This window comes from Passer domesticus, chromosome 2 (assembly GCF_036417665.1).
Source record: "Passer domesticus isolate bPasDom1 chromosome 2, bPasDom1.hap1, whole genome shotgun sequence".
Lineage (NCBI taxonomy): Eukaryota > Metazoa > Chordata > Aves > Passeriformes > Passeridae > Passer > Passer domesticus.
The window spans coordinates 69,579,706-69,597,238 of NC_087475.1; the positions used below are offsets into that span (position 1 = coordinate 69,579,706).

A 17,533-nucleotide genomic window follows, 5' to 3' on the forward strand; every position below is an offset into this window, starting at 1 on the left:
TGTACAAAGCTATCAGCTGTCAGCTTCTGCACACTAGGTATAAATACTAGTGATTTTTACAGTTTTCTTCTGTTCCATATAAAAGCTTTAACTTTAAATGCAAATCAGAAAAAAAAATTCAAACCACAAACAAAAACTTTCCTTGAGACAGAAACACTAGTGTTCCTTATTATTTATGTATTTTTGCATGGTTTCAGGTAGCAGAAGCACTGTCGTCATACGTCCACCAGCGCTTCTTCATAACTTAAGCAATTTTAGAATTGGGGTCATTGTTCAGAAGGATCTTTGCCTTCCATGAAGCACCATACCTACTCAAAAAATTGCTATCCCTTGTCTGTCAGACCACAGACCCTTCCAAAACTCTATGGATAGATGTTGAGAGAGCATGATAATTAAGCAATTACTGAAATCAGCTATTTAAACTCGACTATTTTTGAGCAATGTACACCTCTCTTCACTCAAGTTTGTGTTACTACAGCAAGTGCACTGACACTGCCTTACGGGGCAGAGCAGTGGTTTTGGATTTTTCTCAGCAGTGCTGCTCGCAGCGTTGTTTGCACAAATGAAGTAGTGTAAACAGCAGAGCTGATGTTGAGGGGTGTCTCTCCCGCTCGCTAGTCCTGTACAGCAGCCTCGTGCGGTGCAAATGGCAGTACAGGAGCAGAGAGAGGAGCGGCAGGAGGGACAGGTGAGGTGTGGCTCAGCGCGCCCCTGCACCGGGATGCTCGGGACGGCGCCGGGCCACCGCTGCCCCATGCCGAGAATTTGGGGGAAGCTGCCCGACCACTGCGGACTGCTCCTTGTCACCCGGGGGTTTATGGAGAAAGCCAGTCTCTTCCGACTCTTGCTCATACAGGTGACGAAGCCATTTCTGGAAAAAAGAAAGAAAACAACCCAAAAAACCGCGAAACAACAAAACAAAACAAACGCGCCCCAACCTCGGGGAGGGGGCAGAGCCGCGCACGCCGCGGCGGCACCGGAGGGGAGCCCCGTGCCCCGGCTGGAACGGGGCAATTGGAGCCGAGACGCGCGGGCTCGGCCCGGCTCCCCGCTGCGCTCCGGCTTCCGCGGCGGGGCGGCGCGGCCGCAGGGGCGGGGGGCGGCGGCGCGCTGCTCCTCACGGCGGGGCGGCCGCGGCGGCGCCCCCGGGGCGGCGGGGGCGGCGGCGGGGCCCGCGGCCCGGCAGGCGGCGGCTGTGCGGCGGCGGGCGGGCACGGCCGCTCCGCGGGCCCCGCCGCCGCCCGGCTCCCGGCGCTCACTTTTATATTTGCGCGCCCTTTCCCTGCTCCGTGACGTGTCCCGCCGCGCGCCCAACCCGCGGCGCGCTCTGGTCAGGACAATGGGAGCGCCTGGGCCAATCGGCGCGGCGCTCGGCTTGGCGGCGGCCAATGGGCGCGGGGCTGTGCAGAGAGTAATGTTACCAGCGCCGCGAGTGTGAGGAGGCTGCGTATCGATCCCGCGCTCAGCCATTGCGGTGCACCGGGCTGCACAGCGACCCAGCCAGCGCTGGGGCCGGGCGGGCGGCCGCGGGAGCGTCTCTGGGGCTCGGGGCCGAGCGAGGGCTGCGTGCCGACTCTGTCTGACACGGGTGAGTACGCGCCGGGGGCCGCTGGGCCGGCCGGGCGCGCTCGCCCGCTCGCCCGCCCGCTCGCAGCCGGGCGGTGAGCCTGTGGTGGCCGTCGTGCCGCCGCCGCTGCATGACCGCGGAGCGCGGGGCAGCGCCGGCTCGGACGCCCGTACACAAAGGCGAGCGGGGCTGTGCCCGGGAGACCCTTTCCCGGGCGGCGAGCCCCTCGGCCGGGGCGGGGCGGGGGCGGCGGGCGACTTCGGGAGAGCGGGGCGGCGGGAGGCAGGGAGCGAGGTGGGGAGGGAGAGGCGGGCGATGGGAGCCGGGCGAGCGGCCGGGGGTCGCCCGCCGCGGGGGGCGAGGGCCGCGCCGTGCCCCGCCGTAAGCCGCTTACACGGTAGCTCGCCGTAGCCATCGCCGCGGCGGCGGGGCAGGCGGCGGGGCGGCAGGGGCTGCGGGCGGGCCGCGGCGCGCCGCCGGGGCGGCGGGGAAGCGGGGCGCGGGCCGGGGCGCCGCTGGCCCCGCGGCCGCCCGGCTGTAACATGGCTGACGGCAGCCGCGAGCGAGAAAACAAGGCGAGCGGCGCGGAGCAGCAGAGGAGGCGCTCGGGCGGGCGGGGGCGCAGTTCGGGGGAACTTTTTTCTCCAGCAGCCGCCGCTCGCCCGGGCGCGGGGCCGGCAGCCCGGGGGCCTCACAGCTCGGCGGGGCGAGCGAGCGAGCGGGGCGTCCTCGCCGGGGCTTCTACCGCGCCGCCGGGGCTCGGGCAGGCACTGAAAGCGCGCTGGTCCCCCCCATCTTCTTCCCCCCCCCGCTCCCACCCACCTCCCCCCGTCTCCCGCCCGCCCTCCCTCGGCTGCAATGGCTGAGCGTGTGCGCCAGGGTAGCGGCGCGCTCACACAAAGGGAAGGGAAGGGAGGAAGGAGCCATGTTCTCTGCGCGGCGGCGGCGGCAGCGGACGACGCCACAGCGGCCATTCCGCGCCGCCTGGGCTGCGCTGCCACCGCCGCCCCCGCGGGCGGGGGTCGCCGCCCGGCCCCGCCGCGGCCCCTCTCGGCGGGGGTCCCGCCGCCCGGGCTCGCCGCCCCGCCCGGCCGCGGGGGGTGTGGTGGCGGCGGGGGGGTGGGGAGCGGCCGGCTCTGCTCCTCGGCGCACAAAATGGAAGGAGGCTCGGCGGCGGGTGACCTCCTCCGCCAGGAGCCTGCGCCATGGCGGCCGCTCCCGCCGACACCGCCGCTGCGGCGGCGCGGCCGGCAGGGAGGGAGGGAGGGAGCGCAGGCCGGGCTGCCTCGCCTCATGGCGGCCGGAGCGGGCAGGGCTGGCCGTGGGGACGCTCCCCCCGCCGCGGGGGGACGGGGGCGGCGGCGGGAGAACGCTTTGTCCCGCCAGGGCCGGGGGTCGCCGCCGGCGGGCAGCTGCACCCCGGTGGGTGTCCGGCTCCTGGGCATGTGCTCGCCGCTGCGAGCCCTCGCCTGAACGCGGAATAAAACTTAAACACGTTCTCCCTAATAACGGGACTAGTTTTTTGCTGTGTTGTTTTTTTTTCTTTTTTTTTTTTTTTTTTTTTTTTTCCTTCCACCCCCAGCAGATCTCTTGAGAGACTTCAGAAGTTTTCCTCTGCCCCCCTCACAGGGGAAGCGTCCAAAATGGCGGGAAGGAGGCGGCTTTTAAACGGCGGCCCCGGGGTCGCGGTGCGAGCCCTGCCCGCAGCCTCAGGCTCTGCCCCGGCCCGGCCCCATGGCGGGCAGCAGCGTCCTGCTTCTTCAGCCCTCTTGTTTACTTGGTAGAAACTTCAAACCGGACGTGTTTAGTCACAGAGCAGAAATCTGTTTCTGTCTATCCGCCAAACCGATAGGAAATACAGCTTCTGTGGCAATACGGCACCGCCTGCCCTTTTTTTTTTCCCCTCACTTTTTATTTTTTATCCTTATTTTAATTCGTGCTGAAAAGCAGAGCTTGTCAGGATGCAAGTGACTTTTTTCCAGGGAGCTATGAAGAAATACTCCAAATGTCTGACTTGGGCGTCAGAGTCCCAGGAAGGTATTTTTCAGTCCCTGAAAGTGTCACATCGTGCTCTTGCTGAGCACAGGTCTGCTGGCTGTACATGAATGTTGTGCTTTGCCCTGCGTAGGTTATAACGTATTTGACCAAGTGAACTATTTCATTCCCATATTTCAAGATATACCTGCAAAGAGTAGAGTAGACTTTTGCAGTACACATAAAGATTGGTCATAACACGTGGTATAGAAAATAATAAAAAATATATTTTGTAAATGAGCACCTAGGGCCTACAGGGAAGAGGTGGAAACATGGGCTGTGAAACGAAAGAAATCAGTAACCCAGAAGGCCACTGAGACAGGGTACTTGGGTACTTGTTCCCTCCTTTCAATAGCGTTTATTCTTCCCAACATAATGATTAATACACTGGTAATAATCATGGTAGGCAGTCTCCACTGCAGTACTTGCCTTCAGATTGCTTGGAAGAGCAGTTCTTGTTTGCAGGGAACCATAACTGCACATTTTGAAGGCCCTTTGAGATTTCAGGTTGCATACATCCAGGTCACCTCAGACAGGGATGACAGAAATCTTCAGCAAATTTTCCAGAATGTTTTTCTCACTGTATGATTTCAGAATACTGTTCCAGCAGGTCTTGTTTGGCGTGACCCTTGGTTGTGACTTCCTGCCTTGGTTTGTTGCAAATACAAGTTTTAAAGGTATCTCATTTGCTTCATTACAGAAAATCAGCAAAAATGGGTAAAGGTGATCCTAAGAAGCCGAGAGGTAAAATGTCTTCGTACGCCTTCTTTGTGCAAACCTGTCGGGAGGAGCACAAGAAGAAACATCCAGATGCGTCAGTGAACTTCTCAGAGTTCTCAAAAAAATGCTCAGAACGATGGAAGGTAGGAATAGCTGCTTAAAAAAAAAAAAAGCCACAAAACCTTAAATGACTGTTTGGTTTTTTTTTAATACCATTCAAGATTGTAAATTATTTCCTTAAAAGCTCAGGTTTTGGGTAAGTATGAAGTGTAGTTGTAAAGTGACTGTAATTATCCATTGGCCTCATCTCACCTTTAGCTCCCCCAGCTGAAATTTTGGTATGTTTTTAAATCTTAAAATACTGTTTTGATCCTTATGTGTCCCTTCTAAGGTACTCTGTGATTCTAATTGCCTTCCAGACTATGTCTTCTAAGGAGAAAGGGAAGTTTGAAGATATGGCAAAGGCTGACAAGCTTCGTTATGAAAAAGAAATGAAAAACTATGTACCACCTAAGGGAGAAACAAAAAAGAAGTTCAAGGATCCAAATGCACCGAAGAGGCCTCCGTAAGTAGATTCCTAGCTTTAGGTTGTTTGGGACCATCACACTGGTGTGTATCTATAAAATGGTAATTTTATCCAGGAGCTTCAGAAATACACAAGAGTATATGATCTTCCTCACCAGTGGTGTAAAGATAGGTTGAAATTTTAGTTCTGAGTGCTAAGCTTTTATTTTCAGGTAGATGGTCCTACTGTCAAAGTTGGAGTAATGGCAGCCTTTAAAAGTAGATGGAAAAAAAAGACTAGGTGTGATCCTGACTGATTTTTCTAATTTCTGTTTAGAGGGTCATTGGAGTGTAATATGGCAGTAAAGTACTGCTGGCCCTGCTCTCATCACCTCTTGGCTTGAGCAGAATTTTTGGTTGGCAGTCAGTTTAAAATTGGAGACTTTTGCCCAGAACAGGTTTGAGTGTTGATCTTCCTCAAAACCAACTTGGGAAATTAAAACTTTAGCTGCAACATAATGACAACTGGCTTCAAATTCATCTACTAGACACCAGTACCTTATTGTGTGTGTATGTGTGTGTTTTAAACTGAGCTAATGCTGAAGGGGGCAAGGGAAGTTCCTTTACAAGCTGATGTTCTTGCTTGGGCTGGTGCTGTGGTCTTGAAATCCTGCTTTTCTAACAAATATTGCAGCCTCCCACCTCTAACAGTTCTGAAATAACATTTTCTGCCCTAGTATCATTGACTTAGTTTAATTTCTAAAGCTTTTCTCTCTGTCTGGTGTATAAAATCTGCCTATCTGGGGATCAAAAATGGGACCAGATGTGCAGCATTACTTAAGAGAAAAGGATGCATTGAGTTTGCAAAGTGGCTTGCTCAGTTCTGATACCTTCCATTGTAATCAACGTCTGTCTTATTTTTAGGTGCTTTTTCCCAAATGCTTTTAAGGGACAGCAGCAAAGGTCCCAAAGTTGCTGCTGTAGTGAATCTAAAATTTAAATAATCTTCTCTTATTTTTCCTCTGTAGTTCGGCTTTTTTCTTGTTTTGCTCTGAGTTTCGTCCAAAAATCAAAGGAGAACATCCCGGTCTGTCCATTGGAGATGTGGCAAAGAAGCTGGGAGAGATGTGGAACAACACCGCTGCAGACGACAAACAGCCTTATGAAAAGAAGGCTGCCAAGCTGAAGGAGAAATACGAAAAGGTAACACTGACATTCAGGGACATGCTCTGGGGAGCCCAAGCCTCAGTTTAGACACTTTTTTCCTTATTGTGTACCCTGATACCCGATGTTGCAAGTTATAGTATGCTAATGACATAATTCATTAGCTTTGTTGAAAAGGGTTGTGTGCAGGGGCAGATGATTGATTGGCATAACACTAAATTGGAGTCCTTTACCTTGAACTATTTGCATTTGTCTGTAATTTTGGGCTGTCACTGCTGCTTGAATAAAAACTGTGGGTTCTGTATCATTACTAAATCCATAGGTCACAGCAGAATTTGAGTTGAGTTGGGAGCAGTAAGTAATGCTGGTAAGAAATGAATTGGTTCTCCCTGATTTTGGAGATACTGGTGAGCATCCTTGAATGTTTGGGTAATTGATACACGTAGCCGATTTTTAAAATATCCTCCTGGGAAAATGACAAAACACAAAGAAGATGCTAGTTTTAGGCATGTGTTTTTCCTGGACCTACTTTGTGTCCATGTCCTTTCTAGTAATGAATTTGGTTAATTATGCATATGAAGCAGCTTGTCATACAATTTTTTAAATTATTAAGGCTAAACCCTGCCATCATAACTGGAGTTGTAGAATTCTGTTGTGCACACAGGACTGTGCTATGCGTGGTTTATTTCTAGAGGCAGATTCCCATCCCAATGTGTGGAAGCCAAGGGAAGAGGAGGGATGCACATTGACATTCCCTGACAATGCTTCACAAGGGCTCAGCAACCACCTATAGCTGGCATACAGCACCTATGTCCATTGTGTGCTGTCACCTTCCTCTGGTATTTCCCTGCTGGCAAACAAATCCAAGTTCAACATTTTTGCACTGTGGAACCTTGGAGCCCTGTTGATATGCCAGAGAGGAGTTGCAGACCTAGGAGCTTTTCCCACATGATGCTTTCTGTACAGCTTCGTAATAATTGCTTGTATACAGCCAAGGCAACTCAGACATTTTTTAAATGATGGAATTATTAGTCTTTATTTGCAGATATTATTTTAGTTTTCAGTAGTAATGTCTTTATTTCTTAGACTTACATGTGGGGTTTAAGGGGTAGTAATCTTCGCTATTTCACTGCTTGGCCTTTGACTTAGTGGGTATCATAACTTCTCAAAATTTCCTGCTAAGTTTAAGAGAGTCCAAGAGAACAGTAAGATCAGTGGTGTAGTGTTTATTAGGTGGGGAATATTTGAAGATTTGGACCATCTGTGTGAATGTGTGTGTCTGTAGCTGGTGTGTGTAAGCTTTGTACATCAGTTCTCCTACCTAATAGTTTTACTGTTTTGGCATAAAGTTGGGAAATCTTAACTGCTTTTATGGCTGTGCCTTCAAGGTATGGTTTTAACTTTCCTGTAACAAGAATTGAATTTTGTGCATTTCAAATGACTGGAATAAATTTATTGCATGCAGAAGGTGGCAGTGTCTACCCTTTAATCAAGTTCTTATACCTTTTATTTTGTAAACTTCTGTTAGGCAGAGTTCAGTCTAACTGCTCTTTGCTGAGGCATAGCATTGCAGCTGTTAGGCTGGGTCATTCTGGTGTCTAATCCCAGGTTTGTGCTGCAAACGAGGGTTTCCTGTGCATTTCTTTAGGCATTGTAGAAGGTAGGGCTAGAAAGGGAACTTAAGAGGTCTCCCTTCTTCATTTCCTTATGGCATAGTGGGCTCAGCTGTGCCTTTACCATCAGAGGTAGCAGCTTTTCCAGCCTGTTCCCAGAAGCCCAACAATGGAGATTCCTTAGCAGCCATAAGCAGTGTGCAGCAGCATGCCAGTGTCATTTCTGTGGTAGAGGGTTCCCGTTTCCTTGGCTTTAGTTCACCTCAGAGCTGAAGCCACAGCTCCCTCCTGGTCCTGCCCCAGTGCAGAAAGGGCAGGTACCTGGGTGATGCTTTCACAAGTGCTCTGTGGAGGTTGCTCAGACCTCGTGGCTGGTTAAATCTTTGAGACTGTTCCTGCTTTTCTTCAAGGATATCGCTGCATACCGGGCCAAAGGGAAGGTTGATGGAGGCAAGAAAGTAGTTGCCAAGGCTGAGAAGAGCAAGAAGAAGAAGGAAGAGGAGGAGGATGAGGACGAAGATGAAGAGGATGAAGATGATGAAGAGGAGGAGGAAGAGGAGGATGAAGATGATGATGATGATGAATAAGTCTCTTTTAGAGCAATTTCTTTCTTGTCTATAAAGCATTTAACCCCCCTGTACACAACTCACTCCTTTTAAAGAAAAAAAAAATTGAAATGTAAGGCTGTGTAAGATTTGTTTTTAAACTGTACAGTGTCTCTTTTTTTGTATAGTTAACACACTACCGAATGTGTCTTTAGATAGCCCTGTCCTTAGTGGTATTTCAATGGCCACTAACCTTGCCTGGTACAGTGTGGGGGTTGTAAATTGGCATGGGAGTTATAAAGCAGGTTCTTGTTGGTGCACAGCACAAATTTAGTTCTATTCGGGGATGTAGTTCATTTCTCATCTTCAGTTGTCTCTGATGCATCATAAAAATAATTGTTGTTCTGTTAACTGAATACCACTCTGTAATTGCAAAAAGGAAGAAAAAAAGTTGCAGCTGTTTTGTTGACATTCTGAATGCTTCTAAGTAAATACAATTTTTTTTATTAGTATTGTTGTCCTTTTAATAGGTGCCCTTGAGAATCATACTTTTTCTTTTCTCTCTTTTTTTTTTTTCTTTTGAGGGGAACTCATCTTTTGCTTTATTGAATGCCCGTATGGGATCACGGGAGTATTACAGTTTTCATCTTTCATATAACCAGCTGATAAACAAAGCTTTGATCTGCATACCCTGAAATATCATGATAGGGTAATAAAAGAAATATATAGGCATATGATGAAAATCTTCCATAACTGGAAACGACAAAATTCAATCTCAGCAAATGGATACTTGTTCAGATTTTTGTGAAATGTAATATTCTATTGCGTTGCATGAGTTTACCAGTCTTGGAGAGTTGAGAAGTATAGAGTTCAATTTTACAGAAACTAAATACTTTGGGGGGTGGGGAGGGAATGTTAAATTTTGTCCTAGAAGGACCCATAGGAAGAGTGTATGTCCATCCGGTGTGGAGAAATTTACACGTGTGACTCTGTTACCATGTAATGGAAGTTATATTTGTAAATCTCTGAACACCTGGGAGTGATGAGCGTACCTAAAATGTGTAAAGTTAAAAGCATGAAATGACCATATTATTTTTTGGTGACAGGTCTGGTGATGGCCACGGGCTTTATACCATGAGACTCCTGGTAGCAAAGGGCCCACAAGAAATGATTTTTCTTTCTAAGATTTCTATAAATGGTACCATTATTATTTGTTAAATCTATGTAAATTCATATTTGTATTCTTGAAATTCTAGTTTTAGCCCTTTAAACAAAGTTGTATATTGTCTCAAATTGAAAATGAGATAAGATGTATTTTTCCTGTTAGGTTTTATACCGCACTCTTGATGTTTGCCCATTTTTAAGTTAAATATAGTTGTATGGAAAAGTACATTTTATTAAATTTTGCATTAAAAAGTTAAATGTTTATGGTATACCAACAATGTCTAATTTGGTCAAATACAGTTCTCTTCCAAAACCAAAGCTAAGGGGTTTTTTGCATATTTAGTAAAACTTCAAGTGCTGGCAGCTGTAACTATTTTCACATATACCTGCTTACCAGTTTGGGGGACAATTCGGCAATTTTGTGGTTACAAAATTATGGTTCTCTTAAGTGCCAGTGTTTAAAAACAAACAAAAAAAAGCATTCTTGTAATTTTACACGCTTTTGTGATGGAGTATTGTTTTGTTATACAATTTTGACTTTCAGATTCTTATTTCAATTTGCATTTATGTATAACTTCAGGAGAAATATTGAACATCTGAAATCCTGGATGATACTAATAAACTAATAATTGCAGAGGTTTTAAATACTTAGTTAAATGGCTCACTTAATACCGTAAGGATTTGGGGCTTTTTGTGTGTGTTGGTGTTCTCAGATATGTACATCCCTGCTTTCTGTTTCAAGCAGAAGAATGATGCTGTTTGCAAGGTCTCAATATGGAAAGGGTAGGACAGACAGACTTTTTTTTTGTCTCCTTAAACTGGATATTACACATTCAAATGCTCGTAACTGATGACAAATAAATTTTCTGTGCTGAAGGGTTTTTTTGTTTCCCCAGGTCATCAGAGGAAAGTAGACAACATTTCTTGTTCTTGGAACAAGCATACTTAATGAGATCCCCATAATTTTGTGCCTTTGTTCTCGGTGCCTGATGTTGACAGAAGTAACCTAGAGGATTCAGCTGAACTTTAAAGATGAGTAGTGAGCGCTTCCCTGAATCCAGGCTGGGCCTTTGCCTTGCCTTTGACTTTAGCACATTGGTAACACAGAGCGTGCTCGAGGCTGGAGAGGGTAGGTAATGTCATTGTCAGTGCTGATTACTGAGGAAAAGAACCCCCTGTATCACTGCAGAGGCCAGTGCTGGGTGGGAGATGCTCCAAAGCTTGCCCAGCTCTCGAGTGGCCGTGGTTTTCTCAGAGCACTCAGCAGGTACCTGTAATTCTGCTGAGGTGGCACATGGATATTGGGACTGAAGCCTTTGACTGTGACTGCTTTAAAACTGTTCTGAGACAGTGGAAGTGTTCTTCGGTGAAGGGGAATGCCATAGGGAGATTAATTGCCCGTTTTAAGGAAGAGCTGCTGAGGGTTGTTGCTGGATGGGACCTCTCTGTTCCGCAGCTGTGCTCCCCTGCAAGCTCCAGTGGTTAAATAATCTTGGTCAAAACTGTCTGAGCCTCTTCGCTGATAGGTCAGACTTGGCCACTCCAAGATTCCTTGGCCGGAGGTCACTTACTGCTGACTCTTCAGCCTGAACCTGCCTCCCCTTGATCTTTAGAAGCGGGTGCTTGCTGTAGAAGAGGGATAATGAGCGGTGAAATTGCAACTGTTTAGGTGGTGGTTCCCTACGGGGGAACTGACAGCATTGACATCACTATCAAAAAGGGCTTTAACCTTCATGTAAATGCTTGTTGCAGAGGTCAAGAAAAGGCTTTTCTTTATCTAAACAACAAAAAATTGATTGGTCTGGAGAGAACTTGAATGTTAATATGTGGGAGTTCTGATAACTTGAATGCCAGATGAAGCCAGACTGGTGTTTATGGTTGTTTATCTCGAGTTGGACCTGAAAGGAGCTGCAGTTGCAGCCACCTAGATAGGCTAGATATGCTCTGTAATTTTAAGCTGGTTTAACTAAATGTATGGACAGTGTTCATCCATCCTGCCAAGCTTTCAGTGATCACACCAGCTCTAGCAAAAAGCTGAAGTTGTTTAACAAAATGTTTCTGTCCAGGCAAACGGGCCCCTGGAAACCTTAACTAAGGAGTGTGAAGTGGCTGATTTCTGCAGCTTAATTAGAGCACTGCTGACACAGCCCCTTTACAGCTGCTTTTATCTGTGTAACCAGCCTATCCTGAAAGAAAAGGCTGAGTAACAGCTGGATCTAGGCTTGCTGGAAAGTGGGTGACTCCTCCAGAAGAGGAGCCAGGTGGACTGCAGCCACAGCATTAGGTTCTCTGGATGGGGGACAAGCCGAGCTTGGAAAAAACCTCTCCTAATTCTTGCTAGCCTAAGGGTTAGACCTGCTGGTTAGAATAAACATTCCCATTCTGCCTGACTGCTATGCCTGACAGCAGATTAAAAGAATAAAGGCAATGTGCTGCATTGGGTTGTAATGAGAGACCTGGCAAAATACAAAGATAGTGTTTAATAGAAGAGACGATTAATTTTCACCATTTCCAGGCTGTGCCAGTGGCAGCTGACCAGCTACAGGCTTTTAGGATTCAAATGTACCAATCGTTTTGTTAATAACAGTAAAATGCCAAATATTTTCAAGCATTCCTCCATTATATTCTTTAGCTTACGAGTCTGTACTTGTCTGCAGATCACATCTTTTTGGGGCGCTTTAGCAGAAAATAACTGTGTGACATTTTCCTTTGGCAGGCTGCAGCAGACATTATTTTAGCACCTGAAATACATTCAGAGACATTTTACAAACATGCTAAGTCCAATGGAGTGCCTAAATGTGGGTGTGTATCGATAAACTTTTCCCCAGACTTAGCTACTGGATTGCATTCTACATCTGAAAAGCACTTTGAGGTGGCCTTAATTTAGCCTAGAATAGATCCACTTCAAATTAACACCAGCCTTTATTTCAAAACAATGTACTTGCAGGCAAGCTGTCAGACTCTATTCTAATGTTTAAATAAAAAAAAAAAAAGCAGGTAAAGTAAATCCCTGAGATTTTTATCATTTTGCTGAAGTTGTCTTGTATTTTTATTTTGTAAATGTTGTGTGTGCCCTGGCTTTTCTTTTGACAGTACTTCAAGCTGAAAAACAAAGATGGATTTTTTTTTCCCCCAGTGAATTTATTATGAAGAATGAAGGTCAGATTCCTCTTACGGCTGCTTTGTGCTGTTGAAAAATACAGTGTGGCTTCTGCTTCAAGAGCACCTAATTTTGAAATCCATCTTGCTGAAGCAATTGCTATTAGAGGTGACCCACAAGAGAGACGAGCTTCCCTTTTGCCACTCTGTGATGGAATAAAAGACTTGAGTGATAAATTAGCTTAGTCTACCTGTTTGCCACATCAGAAGCTCATCAGAAGCTCCTTCCCTGCAGCAGGAGTGCTCGAGATCAAGCTAGGCAGCAAGAGGCAGAACAGCAAGGAGGACAGACAGACAAATGCAGGGTTTTTTTTAACTACACCTTTTAAAATTTTGCGTCTATTGTTAAAAAGTGTTTGACTTAAATGACGGCCATTTGGCACAGAGGAAGTTTATCCACGTGCTTCCAGCAGCCTTTCACCTATTAAGGCAGCAAAAGCTCAATTCATATATTTCTGACCTCCCAAAAGTTCCTCAGTAAAAACAGGAAGGACCAAGCACTACAGCTTGAATGCCTGGAAAGGACCCATCTCCCTGCACATCTTACAGCAGCAAGAGGTCACCATGTAAATGCTTTTTCCAAGAAGCCATTCAAAAAATCAGGCTTATGGAGGGGAAACCGAGGACGTGTGCTGCTGTCTTTGGCAGGGGCATTTGTTACCAAGGATAAAAACAGTTTTGAAGAAATGTCTGGGATGACATTCCTGACCCCTCCTGCTCCTTCCCAAACTGAAATGTAGGAAAACAATGAAAATAATATCTTTATGTGAAAAAGTCTCCCTTGCCAAAATGCTGGGGTTAACCACGCTCTTCCTCATCCCATCCCAGGGGAAAAATGCACATCCCCTGAACACTGTCCAGCAGCACTACAGATGGCGTGGGGGGCATTCATGCCAACGGGGGGGGTCAGTCCCAGCAGCTCTCTCCTTGCTGCTAGTTCAGTCTTGGTGTTGGGGAGACACTGGGTGTGAAAATTCCTGGGAAGAGCATCAGGTCATGCCAGGGCTGGGTGCCTCATGCCTGTAATTGAAACGCAGATAATACAGAAGGAGCACGGGGCAGTGGGCTGCAAGTAGGGATAGCAGGAACCAGCCCTCTGAAAACTCAGCCACACACTTAAAATCAAGGTGCTCTTTAAAAACAACTCTCAAATTTGTGTGGTGGTGATTCCTAGAAGAGAGAACTTTCTTGCAAGACGTGCGCTGGTAAATGATGGAATAACAGTGACTCATATTTTATTATCAGACTTGACTGTAGCCGCGCTTACGCTCGCTTCAGATTTGTTGACACACATCTCTCCTGACGCCTGCCAATAAGGAAGATGCTGTGAAGCAGCACTGTAATGTAAAACTGGTACGGGAAAATGCAGGTGAGGGCTGATCACAGCCTGAGCCCCTCCGCACAAGAGCAGCTTTGGGAAGAGAGGGATTGGTTTTGCAATACCAGCCACCGATGGAAAGTGCTGGTGGGTTTCTGCTCCAGGGTGCTGAGAGGCTCGGCACCCACATGGGTTGTCAGGGCATTTCTCAGGACTGATCCCTCAGAACCTGCCTGAGACTGATGTCTGGTCCCAGAGTCACACCCCGGGCTGTTTAAGTGGCTCCCAGTGAGAGGCTGACGGTGAACGAGACCCCACGTTGCGCCAGCCCTGCTGTATCTGAGTCTCCTTCCAACACTGTTTCCTTTGAGGTGGAAGAAGGAAGTGATCTATTTTTGGGGAGCATTCGCACCAGATGTTCGGTGATGGCAACACTGTCTCTATCACTGCATGCTCTGCTTCCGCACAGGAGCCCCCGGGCTCTGCCTGCCTCTGCCGCCGGTGACCCTGTCCCTTCCTCCTGCCCTGCCTGACCTCCACTGCTGCCAGCCCTGCTCCAGGAGGAAGGAGTGAGTTCACCTCCCCCAGCTGCTGGGGGCTGGATCTGCGTCCTCCAGGTAGGACAGGAGCATTTTCCTGCTGCCCCACCACCGCCCGGCAATCGATGCCAGTCCTGTGGGGCCAGGGGTGCCCAGGGACACCCCCAGTTACTGGGAGCAGCACTTGTCTGCCACAGACCCCGGTGCAGAGGGATAAACCATAATGTTGCTGCTGTCACAGGGTGCAACATTCTCAGGATGTGCTGCTGCCTGGGATCGATGTCCCTGGTCTGCTGGCCTCGACACTCGTCTTTGAATCCCCTGTTCCTTCTGACGTGGGTTTTTCTTTCCATCTGAATCATTCAGTATGACTTTGGAGCACAATGGAGCTGTGATTTTTTTCGAAGCCGCCAGCCTGCAGGAAACAGAAGGTCTCTGAATAAAAGGGAGGCTCTTGTTACAACTTCCCTCTTATTTACTGTTCCCAGTAGCAGAGAAGTAAAAAGACAATGAATGAAATGGAGGATTAATCACGCGTAGCACTGAAATATAAACAAGGAGACAGTGCGTTCCAGAGCGCTGTTCCGAGCAGTGGCTCGTGCCCACACCGTGCAGAAATCTCTCATCACTGAAAAAGGCCAAAAGGCAGAGGAGGCTCCACAGGTGGTTTTTCAAAGGCAAACTTGCAAACTGAGTCTTTTCCATGGACTTTTCTCTGTTCGGTGCTCTCAAAACTTGAGTTTAAGTTGATATCCCCTGTGCTTAATCACTCACTGGTCCATGACTTTTGCAGAGGCAACTCCCTATTTTCCTATTTTTCTGCATTAATTTTAAAACAATAAAAGTCCAGGACAACTCTTTTGTCCCACTGAAGACTTTTAAAAACACTTCAGAGAGAACCTACTGTGCTGCACAGTGTGTAGCTCTGCTCCTATAAGGGGTGTGTCGTCTTTAGCCTTGCTCCCTTTTCCACTTGCTTTGGTTGCCAAACACCGAAGGATTACTAATCATGTTCCTTATTTATTTTTTTAATCAGAGATTTACCTGTATTTGATTTCCAGCTATAGACTATGAGCGTTCACACCAGCCTTTGCAAAGGTGTTGAGCTCCTCAAGTTAATTGGTAATAAATTAACCTTGGGAGGTTGTTTGTGTGAAGCAGATTACGTGCATGCAGCTTTGTGGAGGTTTTTAGTGAAGCAAAACATAGGAAAGAAAGGTGGAAACAGGGATACATGACACAATTCAGATTGCCTGGAATGCCTGTAATAAACAGTTGTTTTGTGCATCTGAATATCTGCATCTGTCAGGTAAGTGCTGTTGATTTTTTTGGCATTGGGATGATGCATTTAATGTCAGGGTTGAGGCAAAGCGGAGTGCATAATTGTAAAACTGATGGGGAAGCTGCTCCCCATCCTTATTCAAAAGCTCCAACAAACCTCTTAACTGTTCATTTTACAGTTCTCTTTAGAAAACATATAAGAAAAACCTCAGGAAAGTTTATTTGGGGCACCTGCAATAATAAAATTGAAGTGGCCCAAGCCTGAAAATCACACCATGCGTCTCCAAGTGAGTATAAAAATCCGGAGCATGGGATATATTTAAGCTAAAAACCAAAACCAACCTATGCTACTTAACTAATCCTTGCTGTAACCTTCTGCCCAGACTTTGCCTGGGACTGGGAGCCTGGAGCAGGCACTGGGCAGGCAGGAGCCCTGCCAAAGGTTCCTCCTGGCCTTGTCTCCCTGTCCTCCCGGGGGCTTTCCAGCTTGCACTTTGTTTCACTTTCTCTTTCTGCTGTGCAGGGCTGTGCTGGAAGGGTTGCAACATCCTCTTTCAATTATTTACACTGTTTGCATTGAAATCATAACAAAATATATATTCTTTTTAATATTAGGATTATTTTTTTAAAATATTACTAAAGCCGTGCTGGTGCTGCATTAAATTAGTTGGTGATACTCTTTTAAATGCCCTTTCTAAATACTTTTTAAGAGGGGAATTGCATTAACTTCTCAGCTGCAGCTTCCCTGTTTACACACAGCAAAAGGCACTGCCAGCCTGAACCTGCCAGGTCAGGAGCAGAAGGGTGACCCCTGCAGCTCCCACCACCCTGATCCCCTGGCACCTGCAGCCTCCAGCTGACTTGATTTGCCAGTGGTTCCCTGCTGGGGAAGGGGAGGTGGGGAAGAGCTGCCTGGAGTCTTTGGTCATGGTATGAGTGCTTCCGAGACAGGTGCTTCTTTGCTTGCCTTTGGTTGTACCTATTTTAGGGTAATTAATAATAGAGAGCTCCTGAGCAACCCAAATTTAGACACTCTGGAAATCCAAATAAAAAAATCTGGGGAGAGTTTATGGTTTTTTTCCTTTCTGCCCACTACAGCAGAGGCTGGAGGATCTCAAGTCAGAATGGGGGGTTGCCACTGTGCCCTGCTCTGGTTGCAACCTCCAGGCTTGGAAGCTCTACCACTTCCCTGGGAAGCCTGTCCCAATGCTTGAAAAGATGCTAATAAATGTTTTGCTGCAGTTTTTTTTTTTTTCTCTTTCCCCATAACTTTCAAGTTTCAGCACACTACCAGCAGAAACTTGATGAATCTTCATGATAAGAAGACTCTCAAAATTTATAGGGCTTTGCTGGCTTTTGGTCTTGGTTTTGACTACTTCAGCAAATCACTCGGAATTTTATAAAATTATTATTCTACAACAGATTGAAAGAAATAGATTATATATTGTTACAAGGTTTGAGGGTCTGTCCCTGCCAGGGTTCTTGCAGGCTTTAGTCTCTCTGCCAAGGCTTGTGGGTGCAGGAGCCACGGCCAGGAGCCTTAAACCTCAACCCCCAAAGCTAAGGGGAATTTCTAAAAGGGAAGGTGTGTGCTCTGTGTCTTACCCTGCGAGGGTGAGAGGGAGCACAGGGAGAGGGGTGCAGGTCCTGCCCCCTGACCCAGAACCTTGTGCCTCACTCCTTCTGTGTCCCCCGGGGTGCTGCAAGTAAAAGGAGCTGCACGAGGTGGTGACAAGTCCCCAGCATTCCGGGTATTTGATCCGAGGAAATCACCAGTCAGCCAGGAAATGTCAAGATTACGTCACATGCATAATCTTTTAAAGCCCTGAAAAGGAGCTTGTTAAAATCTGTGTCTCTGCAGTGTGATCCCAGTTCATTTCATTTTTGCTTTGCTCTTCCACTTTACGGGAACAGGCAGGCAAATC

At 47.5% G+C, this 17,533-nt stretch overlaps 1 protein-coding gene and 1 long non-coding RNA gene across 3 annotated transcripts in view; one reads left to right on the forward strand and one right to left on the reverse strand.

Moving 5' to 3' along the window:
- The first annotated feature begins 1,392 nt into the window (after nucleotides 1-1,392).
- Nucleotides 1,393-9,956, forward strand: HMGB1 (high mobility group box 1). 2 transcript variants are annotated; one of them, XM_064409093.1, is made up of 5 exons: nucleotides 1,393-1,588; nucleotides 4,302-4,464; nucleotides 4,741-4,886; nucleotides 5,854-6,028; nucleotides 8,013-9,956. In XM_064409093.1, the coding sequence occupies exons 2-5, from the start codon at nucleotides 4,315-4,317 to the stop codon at nucleotides 8,187-8,189; spliced, it is 648 nt and encodes a 215-aa protein (XP_064265163.1). In that variant the 5' UTR covers nucleotides 1,393-1,588; nucleotides 4,302-4,314; the 3' UTR covers nucleotides 8,190-9,956. The 2 variants fall into 2 exon arrangements, with proteins under 2 accessions (XP_064265163.1, XP_064265164.1); XM_064409094.1 differs by lacking the exon at nucleotides 1,393-1,588 and adding an exon at nucleotides 1,715-1,746.
- A 4,649-nt stretch (nucleotides 9,957-14,605) lies between these two features.
- LOC135294180 (uncharacterized) overlaps nucleotides 14,606-17,533 on the reverse strand; it is a 72,674-nt gene continuing 69,746 nt past the window's right edge. Inside the window, exon 4 of the long non-coding RNA XR_010356341.1 lies at nucleotides 14,606-14,742. This is a non-coding gene — a long non-coding RNA (uncharacterized LOC135294180). The remainder of the gene's footprint in view (nucleotides 14,743-17,533) is intronic.